The sequence below is a fragment of the Mercenaria mercenaria genome, chromosome 15 (assembly GCF_021730395.1).
Source record: "Mercenaria mercenaria strain notata chromosome 15, MADL_Memer_1, whole genome shotgun sequence".
Classification (NCBI taxonomy): domain Eukaryota; kingdom Metazoa; phylum Mollusca; class Bivalvia; order Venerida; family Veneridae; genus Mercenaria; species Mercenaria mercenaria.
The window spans coordinates 40,056,810-40,072,201 of NC_069375.1; the positions used below are offsets into that span (position 1 = coordinate 40,056,810).

At 37.5% G+C, this 15,392-nt stretch overlaps 1 protein-coding gene across 2 annotated transcripts in view; it reads left to right on the forward strand.

Annotated features, from left to right (window-relative positions):
* Positions 1–15,392, forward strand: part of LOC123551878 (negative elongation factor E-like) — a 46,260-nt gene that overhangs the window by 17,927 nt on the left and 12,941 nt on the right. For both annotated transcript variants that reach the window (XM_045341148.2, XM_045341156.2), the window contains exons 2-5: positions 6,214–6,286; positions 7,298–7,353; positions 8,132–8,302; positions 10,601–10,679. In XM_045341148.2, coding sequence (XP_045197083.1) covers positions 6,214–6,286; positions 7,298–7,353; positions 8,132–8,302; positions 10,601–10,679 — 379 coding nt within the window. The remainder of the gene's footprint in view (positions 1–6,213; positions 6,287–7,297; positions 7,354–8,131; positions 8,303–10,600; positions 10,680–15,392) is intronic.

Below are 15,392 nucleotides of genomic sequence, written 5' to 3' on the forward strand. Positions count from 1 at the left end.
CACTGGGTCAAGATCCATAACTCTGACATGTTTTTTGAGCAAATTATGCCCCCTTTTAGACTAAGAAAATTTTGGTTAAAGTTTTACATGCAAGTTATTATTTCCAAAACTAATGCAGATATTGATTTGAAACTTCACATGTGTCTTCGGGGTTATAAAACTAGTTGATAGCAGCAAGTCCCATAACTCTGACCTTCATTTTGGCCAAATTATGCCCCCTTTTGGACTTAGCAAATTCTGGTTAAAGTTTTGCGTGCAAGTACATACAGCTATTTCTAAAAGGCATATAGATTTGAAACTTATTTTTTCTTTTTCTAGATCAATAACTAACCTCAGTGGATCAAGTCCCATAACTCTGGCATGTATTTTGGGCAAATTATGCCCCCATTTGGACTTTGAAAACTCTGGTTAAAGTTTTACATGCAAGTTTCTATCTCCAAAACTAATGCAGATATTGAATTGAAACTTCACATGTGCCTTCGGGGTTATAAAACTAGTTGATAGCAGCAAGTCCCATAACTGATATGCATTTTGGTCAAATTATTCCCCCTTTTGAACTTAAAACTGTTTTGATATTTAACCTTTTTGGGTAATATTTTCCTGCTTCTGGGACAATATTTCGAATAGTCGAGCTTGGCTGTCTTACGGACAGCTCTTGTTTCTTAACAAATTTGGTGCAGGTAAATCGTATACACTGAGCGCAGGGTGCGGTAACTAAAAGTGTGCAGGTATTAAATACCCGCACGCTAGTTACCGCACTGTTGGATAGGAAAGGATGCCATCGTGTATGGGCGTGTCTCTAACAGCAGACAGCGACGTGCATTTTATTGATTTTCTGCGCTCGCATTGGTTTATTTTCCCTGAGCTTTACACATTTGTAAAGCAAGGATTTTAAGAACTCACTGAACTGCTGTATATGGCAATGTGGAACGCCTACTGAACTACCATATATGGATGGCTATGATACAAAACAGAAAGAACATTAAAACTCTTGGGTAAACGATTTATACTCGGGGGCTATGCCCCCTTGTACAAATCGTTTACCCTCTAGTTTCAATGCTCTTTCTATTACTTGTACACCCTCCTAGGAAAGTTCCAGTAGCTCTTAGAGATAGATGCAGGGAAGAAACAGAATGGAGAAGATAGGTGTCATTACTAAGGTCAATAAATCTACGTCATGGGTAAATTCAATTGTTGTTTGCTAATGCCCAGATTGTTCTTTTCAAAATTGGACCTAAGACAAGGTTACTGGGCTCTGAAACTTCACAAAGACTCATCGTACTTGACAATGTTCAATACGAGCTGGGGCCGGTATCAATACTTTTAAAGGTTACCGTACGATCTCGAGTCAAACGTTGACTGACAAATTCATGCACGCTGTAGATGAATGTTTTCACGGTGTACAAACCATTGTTGATGATTTAGTTGTATATGGTCACACACGCAAAGAGCACGATGCAAACTTGCATGCTGTTTTGCAATGGTGCAAAGAAAAGGGTATTGCTTTCAGTGAACACAAAATGCACATTGGGGTCACCGAAATCAATTATTTTGGTCATTTGCTAACCACTGATGGTTTAAAACCCAATCCGGCTAAAGTTGCTGCGATCAAGAACATGCAACAGCCGAGAAACAAGGCAGAGTTACAGACTTTCCTTGGATTGGTAAATTATCTTTCAAGGTTTGCGCCTAATCTGGCAGAGGTAACTTGTCCTTTGAGATTGTTGCTACAAAAGAACATAGAATTCTCATGGCAAAAACCCAAGAGTGATGCATTTCAAAAAGTGAAGTAAATCATCACATCTCCTGATCAAGTATTAGCTTAAGTACTATGATCCAAAGAAACCTCTTGTACTTCAGACAGGCAGTAGTCGTAGCGGTCTTGGTGCTTCAGTGTTTCCACTGGCATTTAAAGTTGGGGGTGAAAACTGAGTTTTTCTTGCACTTTTGCACCCCCTCACTAAGAGATATATAAACAGGTCTAGGAAAGTGGAATATTTACAGATTATCTGTAAATTTACAGATAATCTATAAATTTACAGAATTTTCAATCTGTAAATTTACAGATTGTGTGTATGAAAACTGGTGAAATTACATTTATCCTCAAAACCGCAGCTTGGAATTAATTGGTTTATTTACAGCATGCATAAATTAAGGTCATTTGTCAGTTTCAGCCATTTTTAGCTCATCTGATTTTTTGAAAAAAAATGATGAGTTATTGTCATCACTTGAGCGGTTGTCGGCGTCGGCGTCGGCGTCTGCGTCGGCGTTGCCTGGTTAAGTTTTATGTTTAGGTCAGCTTTTCTCCTAAACTATCAAAGCTATTGCTTTGAAACTTGGAATACTTGTTCACCATCATAAGCAGACCCTGTACATCAAGAAACATAACTCCATCTTGCTTTTTGCAAGATTTATGGCCCCTTTTGTACTTAGAAAATATCAGATTTCTTGGTTAAGTTTTATGTTTAGGTCAACTTTTCTCCTAAACTATCAAAGCTATTGCTTTGAAACTTGGAATACTTGTTCACCATCATAAGCAGACCCTGTACATCAAGAAACATAACTCCATCTTGCTTTTTGCAAGATTTATTGCCCCTTTTGGACTTAGAAAATCAGTTTTCTTGGTTAAGTTTTATGTTTAGGTCAGCTTTTATCCTAAACTATCAAAGCTATTGCTTTAAAACTTGCAACACTTGTTCACCATCATAAGTTGACCCTGTACAGCAAGAAACATAACTCCATCCTGCTTTTTGCAAGATTTATGGCCCCTTTTGGACTTAGAAAATATCAGATTTCTTGGTTAAGTTTTATGTTTAGGTCAACTTTTTCTCTTAAACTATCAAAGCTATTGCTTTGAAACTTGCAACACTTGTTGACCATCATAAGCTAACCCTGTACAGCAAGCAACATAACTCCATCCGGCTTTTTGCAATAATTATTGCCCCTTTTGGACTTAGAAAATCATTTTCTTGGTTGAGTATTATGTTTAAGTCAACTTTTCTCATAAACTATCAAAGCTATTGGTTTAAAACTTGCAACAGTTTTTCACCATCATAAGTGGACACTGAACATCAAGAAACATAACTCTATCCTGCTTTTTGCAAGAATGATGGCCCTTTTTAGACTTAGAAAATCATGGGTAGGACAATATTTCTATTATACAAAAAAAATCAGATGAGCGTCAGCACCCGCAAGGCGGTGCTCTTGTTGTTGACTTTGAGTTTTTGGCATTTTAAGAAAAATCAAAGTCAACAGAAATGACTGAAAGTTACAATTGACCTTTATTTATACATACCATAAGTAAATCAACTAATTTCAAGCTGCGATTTTGTGTCTAAATATAATTTTAGCAGTTTTCAAACACTTGATCTGTAAATTTACAGATTGAAAAATCTGTAAATTTATAGATTATCTGTAAATTTACAGATAATCTGTAAATACTCCACTTTCCTAGACCTGATAAAAGCTGTCTCCAAAACTGGGGATGCAAAGTACCATTCTGGGGGTGAAAAACCCCCATTTGGGGATTTCTGGGAACACTGCATTATTGCAAGACAGAAGACCCGTGGCATACGCTTCTTTTTTAGTCCCTGACAGCAAGTCAAAAGAATTACAGCAATTGAGTGATAGAATTAGAATGCCTTGGAATTCTTATAATTTGGACTGAAACGTTCATGATTGGGTATATGACCACCTTTCATTGATACCGATCTTTAAGGAGAATCTCTATTGATCACCTGCATGTGTATTACGATTACGTTTACGGATGCAATGCTATGACATTGATGTGATGTATCATCAGGGTAAAAATATTCCTGTACCTGAGACGTATCCTATGCTGACAGCAGAGTCTGACCTACAGGTACATAATAGTAATGACCATTGACCAGTATTATACCTGTAACTGACAGAAAAATGCAAAAAAACAGACATCTAACAGATAGAAGTTAACCAGTTGTCAGTTTTAAAGCAGGTTATTTTAGATGGTTGGCCAAAGACAGAAAAGACTGCCCAACAGAAATGATAGACTTTTGGAACTACAGGGACTGTCAGTGACAGATGGTATCATTATGAAAGATCAAAGGATAGTCATTCCTAACCAACTCAGACCAGACATGCTCCAAATTTTGCACGCTGGTCAGATGGTTATATAGAAAAGTGTTTGTACAGAGCAAAAGACAAAATGTACTGGCCACGCATTTCTGCCACTGTAAAACAGTTTATTTGAAACTCTGGTATCTGTTTGACAAATCGAAGGTCAAATCAGAAAGAGACACTCCAGTCTTGTGGCATTCCTGACTATCCGTGGCCTATTTACATGGAACATCAGGGGTAGACTATTACTCCCATTATTTTGAGGTCAAAGAATTAAACAGTGTGAAGGGGGGCACAGTGGTCAAAACCTATGAAAGGAATATTCTTTCAAATGGGAATTCATGAAAGGGTCATAACTGACAAATTAGTCCGTGTAATGCATCCATGGGATTCGAATATTCTCTAAAGAATAGGACTTAATGCATAATACATCAAGTCCGCACCACCTCTCAGGAAAAGCAAAGCAGAGCAGGACAGACCCTTTATTGGCAAAAAAACCCAGAAAACTCCACTAAGTTCAGATTACAGTCCCTCAGAACTCCTAATGTCAAGACAATTAAGATTTTAAGTCTTACCAGCAGCACAGTAACATCTTTTGCCACACCCTGTATCCTCAAGTAGGGTTAAAGAAGATCCAATTACCAAGATTACAATCTCTCAAAAACAGATACAAATAACAAAAACAATTACCATCATTGAATGTAGTGCTAGTAGGTGATTCTGTGAGAACACAGCATTCAGATAAGAGTTGGCATCCAGGATAGATTAAAATACAGGTCGCTTATTGTTACTACACCTGAAAGAGTCTTTTACAGACAGAATACTGGCTGCATCTTCTCAAAACAAATGAGTGCATGCCACCAATACAAGACTTTGATAGTCAGACTATGAAAATATTAACATAACCCCTGTACAGCCTGACAAAAATTGAGAAAATGAAAAAAACATCCACACCCATGGACAAGGCAGACTGATAATGAGAAACAGTATTATATTACAAGATAAACCCAGGGTAATTACATATAATTATGTTATTAGACATAACATAAACAAGATAACTGATTAAGATTAACAAATTGAAACAAGAACCAGTGACATTTATCTAACATTTTATTACAGTAAACTCAATGCACTTGAAATGATTCATAAACTGTGAAAGAAATGCAAAAAGTATAGGTTAGGCGGAAAAAAAAAAAATTTTTTCCGGCATCCTGACCTACCCTAAATTTTTGGCCTGACCCTAAATGTTTTATGGCCTTAGAGAATTATTTTTTTCAACATTTTAACAAAAAATTGCAAAACTGCACTTTTTATGCTTTAAACACTCAGTGATGTTAAAAATCAACTTACTGATGCTTTAACTTTTAGGCATAACCCCCTTGTTTGTATTCATTTTTTGACACAAAAATATTTTCTGAAAAGTCTCCCTTAATAAAAAAAAATCCAAAGAAAAAAAATTCCGACCTACCTACCCTAATTTGTTTTTAGCATGTTACCGGAAACAAAGAATTTTTTTAGGCCTTAAAGAGACATGCTTGATTTTAGTTATGATTTTGAAAGAAAAACATTCTATATTAAAATCATTACTGATTAGATCTTAACTAATTGAGGGTGATGTTACATTATTTGTAAACTTTGTAAACCCATCCACTTTAGAAGATATGAGGGGAAAAACACAATTAGATGAAAGTATATGTATGTAGAAATACCAGCCTCACTGCTAGAGGTTCATTTATTCCCAGCTTCCATATTGTTAACATCTTTGTATTATCATGTTGTATTAAAGCATTGAACACCTAAAAAGTCGTTCTCAGATTGTAGCTGAACCATTTTTCACACCTTTGTTATGACGCAACCGGGGATCGAACCCACTGCCTCCTACACTTGAAACAGACACTTAACCTGTGACTGTGTTTTTGATGTATTTGTCATTTGGATTGGGGCAGCCAAACATTTAAAACCAACAACTCTGATAATTCCAAAAAGCATACCACTAGGCTATCGATGTGGTATGGTTATGTGTTTGTCATTTGGATTGGGGCAGCTAAAACAAAAACCAACAACTCAGATTGCTAAAAATTATTCAGCTAAATAGTGTTTTGTTGCCTTAATTTACAGAAAAAGCAGTTGCAAGCACTAAAGGCAGTGAAGCCAGAGAGAGAACCAGTCAAAGAAAAGCCTGTCAAAAGACGTATGTATTATTTGACAGTTCACATAACCTTTCAGAACTTCTGTTTTTACCCTTTCCCGCTAAATTTCTATGATGAACTGGTCCATCTTACAATTTAAACAGCAACAGAGGTGCAGGCTGATCATGATCTGCATGGGTAACAAAGGCAGAATCAGTCGTCATGACCAGCATGCTAACAGTTAATGTGAGCTAAGAATTTGATATATTATGCCAATAAATTCTGTTGTTCAAAAAGTGCACAGAGTTAGACTTGTCGTTTGAGTCTGCATGACCACTAATGAATAAGCGGTGGGGGGGGCCTCTATTGGGAATGGTTATGGTCACCGACTTTGAATCACTTGCTTCTCACTTTGCTTTGCTTCTGATGTACTGACTCTTTGTATGAGAAAACCATCCAGAATGTTTACAGGTGGTTCCCCAGCTGTCTGCTTCTTTATAAAGTAGTGCTTGGAGAGGCACCTTGAATCTTTCTCATACATCAGAAACTGGAAAGTTGCCTCAAGACATATAATTGTATCTGTGTGATATATAATAATCCAGTGTGAAAGAATAACAAACAAAAACAAAACAGATGTAATAGATCAGCTGTTCTTAAACATATGACATGGTTGTAGAAGATCGTCTTATTTAACCTTTAGCCCATTGCCAGCAAGTGGTTCTGCCTAATCAGCCTGCACAGATGGTCTGCACTGTTCGCTATTCAGTCAGTAAATTTTCTTTGAACATCCCTTCAAGTAATAAGTGGTACACCCCAAATTGAATCATGGACCAGTCCATTTCAGAAATATAGCAGGGTAAGGGTTAAACATCTTGCCCACACAAGACCACAAACAATGAAGCCATATATTAAGCTCAAGTACTAACTATTAATGATGTTACTCACAGTAAGACTGACTTGAAATTTACTTATTGCAGTGTCTTTGTATGTCAAACATTGGAGATGTGTATTTATATAAAATACTTAAAACTTCGAGTTTGATGTAATGTCAATGATTTTGTTCTCTTTTACAGCCTCGGAGTCTGCTGAAGATGCAAAAGAACAGGCTAAAAAACTTGTCAAGTCAGGGGTAAGACCTCTTTGTTTGCCTGATAGGTTTAATGCTTTTTTTTTCCCCAACAGTATTTTAATTATGCAATTGCAACAAGTTAACATTTCAACCAATTTTCCTGATTTTTTTACCAGTACTGACTTACCCTCTGAAAGATCCTAGCAACTCCACATGATTGGATCAAAGATGAAAGGTGAATGTCATTATTAGACCTGATGTTTTGTGTCAGATCACAGGAACCTGAAATTCTACCAATAATCAAGCCAACACAAGTATGAATAAACAGACCCACTCTATATAATAATAAAAAAACATACATAGATGGGGTCGTTTTTATTTTTATTCAGACTTGTGTTGGCTTGATTATTGGTAGAATTTCAGGTTCCTGTGGTCAAATTTGCCACCAGTTGCAGTTCATAATGTAGATTCTATCTACTGAGCTAAATTGGTAGGAGAGGCATGTTTTCACCAGGACTCAAAAAGTTTTGTCTTAGTAGTTCATATGATGTATTTTAGGTTGTTCTGATACCTATAAATGCAACTTTTCTAATGTCGTAGTATTACAATTTAACATGTTTAACCTTTATTCTGCTGGCGGCAAGTGATTCTGCCTATGCGATCAGTGTAGACCAAGTGTACAGGCTGATCATGGTCTGCATTGGTCGCTATTCAGTCAGTCAAATTTCCATGAACACCCCTTTGTATAACAAATGGTACTGCCCAGATTGAATGACGGACCAGTCAGTTTTAGAAATTTATAGAAATTAAGGGTTATGTATGTACCCTTTCCATGCAGGCTATAAAACTGAGTGATAAGAAAGAGAAACAGGGCTTTAAGAGATCACGTAACTTGGAGAAGAAACTGCAAGACCCAGAGAAAACGCCGGCAACACCTGCTACTGTGGGTTTCCAGCCATTTGCTGCATCACATCCAGATGATGAAGAGAGAAGTGAAAGAGAAGATAGGGTAATGATTTACTGTAGATCATAACACTGTAAAATCATTGAATTTCATGGGCAGGAAATTTCATGCTTTTGGCCAGAATGAGTATTACTGTTTTGTTGGCATATTTTTCTTTTTTGCCTAGATTTGTCATTTTGGTCGTCATGGCCTTTTTAGCTCACCAGAGCCAAAGGCTCAGGGTGAGCTGTTCTGATCACTCGGCGTCCGGTGTCCATAAACTTTTACTTTAAATGACATCTCCTCATAAACCACTAGGTCAATTTCATCCAAACTTCACAGGAATGTTCCTTGGGGGAAGCTCTACAAAAATTGTTCAAAGAATTGAATTCCATGCAGAACTCTGGCTGCCATGGCAACCGAAAGGAAAAACTTTAAAAATCTTCTTCTCAAAAACCAGAAGCCCTAGAGCTTAGATATTTGGTGTGAAGCATTGCCTAGTGGACCTCTACCAAGTTTGTTCAAATCATGACCCCGGGGTCAAAATTGACCTCCCCCCAGGGGTCACTTGATTTTACATAGGAAAATCTTAAAAAATCTTCTTCTCAAAAACCAGAAGCCCTAGAGCTTAGATATTTTACATGTAGCATTGCCTAACGGACCTCTACTAAAGTTGTTCAGATCATGATCCCCGGGTCAAAATTGACCCGCCCAAGGGGTCACTTGATTTTACATAGATTTCTATAGGAAAATCTTCAAAAAAATTTGAAAAATAAACCTCTACAAAATTTGTTCAAATCATGACCCCCGGGGTCAAAATTGACCCTGCCCCAGGGGTCACTTGATTTTACATAGGAAAATCTTCAAAAATTTTCTAAAAATAAACCAGAAGGCCTAGAGCTTAGATATTTTACATGTAGCATTGCCTGGTGGACCTCTACAAAATTTGTTCAAATCATGACCCCCGTGGTCAAATTGCCCCCGCCCCATGGGCTCATTTGATTGTACATAGAAAAATCTTCAAAATTTTCTAAAAATAAACCAGAAGGCCTAGAGCTTAGATATTTGACATGTAGCATTGCCTAGTGGACCTCTACAAAATTTGTTCAAATCGTGACCCCCGGGCTCAAAATTGACCCTGCCTCAGGGGTCACTTGATTATACATAGGAAAATCTTCAAATAATTTCTAAAAATAAACCAGAAGGCCTAGATCTTAGATATTTGACCTTTAGCATTGCCTAGTAGACTTCTACAAAATTTATTCAAATCATGACCCCCGGGTTCAAATTGACCCCGCCCCATGGGGTTGCTTGATTGTACATAGAAAAATCTTCAAAATTTTCTAAAAATAAACCAGAAGGCCTAGAGCTTAGATATTTGACATGTAGCATTGCCTAGTGGACCTCTACAAAAAAATTCAAATCTTAACCCCCCAGGGTCAATTTGACCCAGCCCCAGGTGTTACTTTATTGTACATAGGGAAATCTTCATAAATTTGCTAAAAATAAACCAGAAGGCCTAGATCTTAGATATTTGAAATGTAACATTGCCTAGTAGACTTCTACAAACTTTGTTCAAATCATGACCTCCGGAGTAAAATTGACCCCACCCCAGCGGTAACTTAATTGTACATCGGAAAATCTTTAAAAAAATTCTAAAAATAAACCAGAAGTCTTAGAGCTTACATATTTGACATGTAGCATTGCCTAGAGGACCTCTACAAAATTTATTTAAATCATGAGCCCCGGCTTCAAATTGGCCCCACCCCAGGGGTTACTTGATTGTACATAGGAAAATCTTCCAAAAAATGTCTAGAAATAAACAAGAAGGCCTAGAGCTTAGATATTTGGTGTGTAGCATTGCCTAGTGGATCTCTACCAAGTTTGTTCAAATCATGACCCCGGGGGGGTCAAGCTTAAATGCAAATCTTCATAGCAACCATTTAACCAGGTGAGCGATATAGGGCTATCATGGCCCTCTTGTTTATCAAACCTGGGACATGAATATAAAATGAAAACATACAGAGTGTACAGATTGTTTTATTTTGTCCCTTTACCTGTCTGTTTGCCCATCTGTCTGTTGATCTGTCAGTCAAAAAAGCTAGATCCTTTGTAAACTTTCAAAGTGGCAGAAATTTCATCAGGAACCTTTCATACAGATGGAAGGTTCTTTGGAAAATATGCAGGTTTTTCAGTCAAATTGTGTATCCTACATGTATGTGACATATGGACACACATTTTGTTTTCGCAGTATGACTATGAAATCCTTGCATTGCAATTACAGCTGTATGAATATAATATCATATTATTATATGCAATTGCCTTGATATTAAAACTATGTGAAATTTCTTTGATTTCTTGCAGAGACCAAGGCAGCCAAGAATAAGAGGATTGTATGACAACTTCGTGCGCAGTGAAAGACCTGAACGTGCAGACAGCAGAAGTTAGTTAAGTTTATTAAAAATAAAAAGAACATTATAGCTTTTATTGTTGAGCCCGCTTGCGGAAGCGAAGATATAGTTGTCCAAATGGCTATTCGGTGTATGTGCGTGCATGCGTGCTTCCGTCCAGATTTGTTTGTCCGGACCATAACTTTGACTTGTATGGAGCAATCTCGTTTATATTTGGCCTGAATGTTAACCTCAGTGAGACGGAGTGTCGTGCACAAACCGCAGGTTCCTATCTCAAAGGTCAAGGTCACACTTGGAGGTCAAAGGTTAAATTCAATACTGACTGTCCGGAGCATTTCTTCTTCATGCATGGAGGGATTTTGATGTAACTTGGCACAAATGTTCACAACCATGTGATGGAGTGTCACGCACAAGAACCAGGACCCTAGGTCTAAGGTCAAGGTCACACTTAAGAGGTCAAATGTCAGATACAAGAATGACTTTATCCGGAGCATTTCTTTTTCATGCATGGAGAGATTTTGATGTAACTTGGCACAATTGTTCACCATCATGAGAGGGAGTGTCATGTGCAAGAACCTAATATTACTTCCCTTTGTTACTATAAATGACTTATATTGTAACTTTTTTATTACTGGTCATAGCGAAAAATCAAGACCACTTTTCTGTAGTACAATATGCATGTTACATCCAATTTTGAGGTGTATTTTGACCTATCTCTACTGGTAAGGATTATTGTGTGGACTTAGAATTTTAGCACGACTATTCAAAGGATAGTAGAGCTATTGGGCTCACCCATGCGTCGGTGTCTGCATCGGCTTCCGCGTCGGCGTCCCGATTTGGTTTAGGTTTTGTATGTAAGCTGATATCTCAGTAACCACTTGTGGGAATGGATTGAAACTTCACACACTTATTCACTGTGATAAACTGACATACATTGCACAGGTTCCATAACTCTATTTTGCTTTTTAGCTCATCTGATTTTTTGAAAAAAAATGATGAGTTATTGTCATCACTTGAGCGGTTGTCGGCGTCGGCGTCGGCGTCGGCGTCTGCGTCGGCGTTGCCTGGTTAAGTTTTATGTTTAGGTCAGCTTTTCTCCTAAACTATCAAAGCTATTGCTTTGAAACTTGGAATACTTGTTCACCATCATAAGCTGACCCTGTATAGCAAGAAACATAACTCCATCTTGATTTTTGCAAGATTTATGGCCCCTTTTGTACTTAGAAAATATCAGATTTCTTGGTTAAGTTTTATGTTTAGGTCAACTTTTCTCCTAAACTATCAAAGCTATTGCTTTGAAACTTGGAATACTTGTTCACCATCATAAGCAGACCCTGTACATCAAGAAACATAAAATCCATCTTGCTTTTTTTCAAGAATTATTGCCCCTTTTGGACTTAGAAATCAGTTTTCTTGGTTAAGTTTATGTTTAGGTCAGCTTTTCTCCTAAACTGTCAAAGCTATTGCTTTAAAACTTGCAAAAACTTGTTCACCATCATAAGTTGACCCTGTACAGCAGAGACATAACTCCCATCCTGCTTTTTGCAAGATTTATGGCCCTTTTTGGACTTAGAAAATATCGATTTCTTGGTTAAGTTTTATGTTTAGGTCAACTTTTTCTCTTAAACTATCAAAGCTATTGCTTTGAAACTTGCAACACTTGTTTCACCATCATAAGCTGACCCTGTACAGCAAGCAACATAACTCCATCCTGCTTTTGCAATAATTATTGCCCCTTTTTGGGTTAGAAAATCATTTTCTTGGTTGAGTATTATGTTTAAGTCAACTTTTCTCATAAACTATCAAAGCTATTGCTTTAAAACTTGCAACAGTTTTTCACCATCATAAGTGGACACTGAACATCAAGAAACATAACTCTGTCCTGCTTTTTGCAAGAATGATGGCCCTTTTTAGACTTAGAAAATCATGGGTAGGACAATATTTCTATTACACAAAAAAAAATCAGATGAGCGTCAGCACCCGCAAGGCGGTGCTCTTGTTAGCTCATCTGATTTTTTGAAAAAAAATGATGAGTTATTGTCATCACTTGAGCGGTTGTCGGCGTCGGCGTCTGCGTCGGCGTTGCCTGGTTAAGTTTTATGTTTAGGTCAGCTTTTCTCCTAAACTATCAAAGCTATTGCTTTGAAACTTGGAATACTTGTTCACCATCATAAGCTGACCCTGTATAGCAAGAAACATAACTCCATCTTGCTTTTTGCAAGATTTATGGCCCTTTTGTACTTAGAAAATATCAGATTTCTTGGTTAAGTTTTATGTTTAGGTCAACTTTTCTCCTAAACTATCAAAGCTATTGCTTTGAAACTTGGAATACTTGTTCACCATCATAAGCTGACCCAGTACATCAAGAAACATAACTCCATCTTGCTTTTTGCAGGATTTATTCCCCCTTTTGGACTTAGAAAATCAGTTTTCTTGGTTAAGTTTTATGTTTAGGTCAGCTTTTATCCTAAACTATCAAAGCTATTGCTTTAAAACTTGCAACACTTGTTCACCATCATAAGTTGACCCTGTACAGCAAGAAACATAACTCCATCCTGCTTTTTGCAAGATTTATGGCCCCTTTTGGACTTAGAAAATATCAGATTTCTTGGTTAAGTTTTATGTTTAGGTCAACTTTTTCTCTTAAACTATCAAAGCTATTGCTTTGAAACTTGCAACACTTGTTCACCATCATAAGCTGACCCTGTACAGCAAGCAACATAACTCCATCTTGCTTTTTGCAATAATTATTGCCCCTTTTGGACTTAGAAAATCATTTTCTTGGTTGAGTATTATGTTTAAGTCAACTTTTCTCATAAACTATCAAAGCTATTGCTTTAAAACTTGCAACAGTTTTTCACCATCATAAGTGGACACTGTACATCAAGAAACATAACTCTATCCTGCTTTTTGCAAGAATGATGGCCCTTTTTAGACTTAGAAAATCATGGGTAGGACAATATTTCTATTACACAAAAAAAAATCAGATGAGCGTCAGCACCCGCAAGGCGGTGCTCTTGTTTACAAAATTATGCCCCTTTTCGACTTGGAAATTGTTGGTTAAGGTTTTGTATGTAAGCTGGTATCTCAGTAACCACTTGTGGGAATGGATTGAAACTTCACACACTTATTCACTGTGATAAACTGACCTACATTGCACAGGTTCCATAACTCTATTTTGCTTTTTTACAAAATTATGCCCCTTTTTCGACTTAGAAATTCTTGGTTAAGGTTTTGTATGTAAGCTGGTATCTCAGTACCCACTAATATGAATGGATTGAAACTTCACACACTTGTTCACTGTCATGATCTGACATGCACTCTGTAGGTCCCATAACTCTACTTTGCATTTTTTAGCTCACCTGAGCCAAAGGCTCATGGTGAGCTATTGTGACCACTCAATGTGCGTCTTGCGTCGTCTGTCCGTCAACATTTCCTAAAAAATCTTCTTCTTGAAAACCACTGGGCAGAAATACACCAAACTTCACAGGAATGATCCTTGGGGGCCCCCTTTCAAAATTGTTCAAAGAATTGAATTCTATGCAGAACTCTCGTTGCCATGGCAACCGAAAGGAAAAACTTTAAAAATCTTCTTGGCCAAAACCACAGGGCTTAGAGCTTTGATATCTGGTGTGTAGCATCATCTAGTGGTCCTCTACTAAAATTGTTCAAATTTTCCCCCTAGGGTCAAATATGGCCCCGCCCCGGGGGTCACATGGTTTATATAGACTTATATAGGGAAAACTTTGAAAATCTTCTTGTACAAAATCACATGGCCTAGGGCTTTGATATTTGGTATGTATCATCATCTAGTGGTCCTCAACCAAGATTGTTCAAATTATTCCCCTAGGGTCAAATATGGCCCCGCCCCGGGGGTCACATGGTTTATATAGAGTTATATTGGGAAAACTTTGAAAATCTTTTGTACAAAACCACATGGCCTAGGGCTTTGATATTTGGTATGTAGCATTATCTAGTGGTCCTCTACCAAGATTGTTCAAATTATCCCCCTAGGGTCAAATATGGCCCCGCCCCGGGGGTCACATGGTTTATATAGTGTTATATAGGGAAAACTTTGAAAATCTTCTTGTACAAAACCACATGGCCTAGGGCTTTGATATTTGGTATGTAGCATCATCTAGTGGTCCTCTACCAAGATTGTTCAAATTATCCCCCTAGGGTAATATATGGCCCCGCCCCGGGGGTCACACGGTTTATATAGAGTTATATAGGCAAAACTTTGAAAATCTTCCTGTACAAAACCACATGGCCTAGGGCTTTGATATTTGGTATGTAGCATCATCTAGTGGTCCTCTACCAAGATTGTTCAAATTATCCCCCTAGGATCAAATATGGCCCTGCCCCGGGGGTCGCAAATTTTACATAGACTTATATAGGGAAAAAGAGTTTAAAAATCTTATCTGAAACCACATTACTTAGACCTTTAATATTTGGTTTATAGCATTGTCTTATGGTCCTCAACCAAAATTGTTCAAATTGTACCCCTTGGGTGAAAAGAGGTCCTGCCCCGGGGGTCCCAAGTTTTATATAGACTTATTTAGGAAAAAGCTTTAAAAATCTTCTTGTCAGAAACCATACGACCTAGGCTTTTGATATTTGGTATGATGCATTGTCTAGTAGTCCTCAACCAAAATTGTTCAAATTATGCCCCAGGGGACCGGGTTTAAAGAGGCCCCGCCCTGGGGTCACTTAGTTATTATGTAATTATATAGGAAAAATACTTA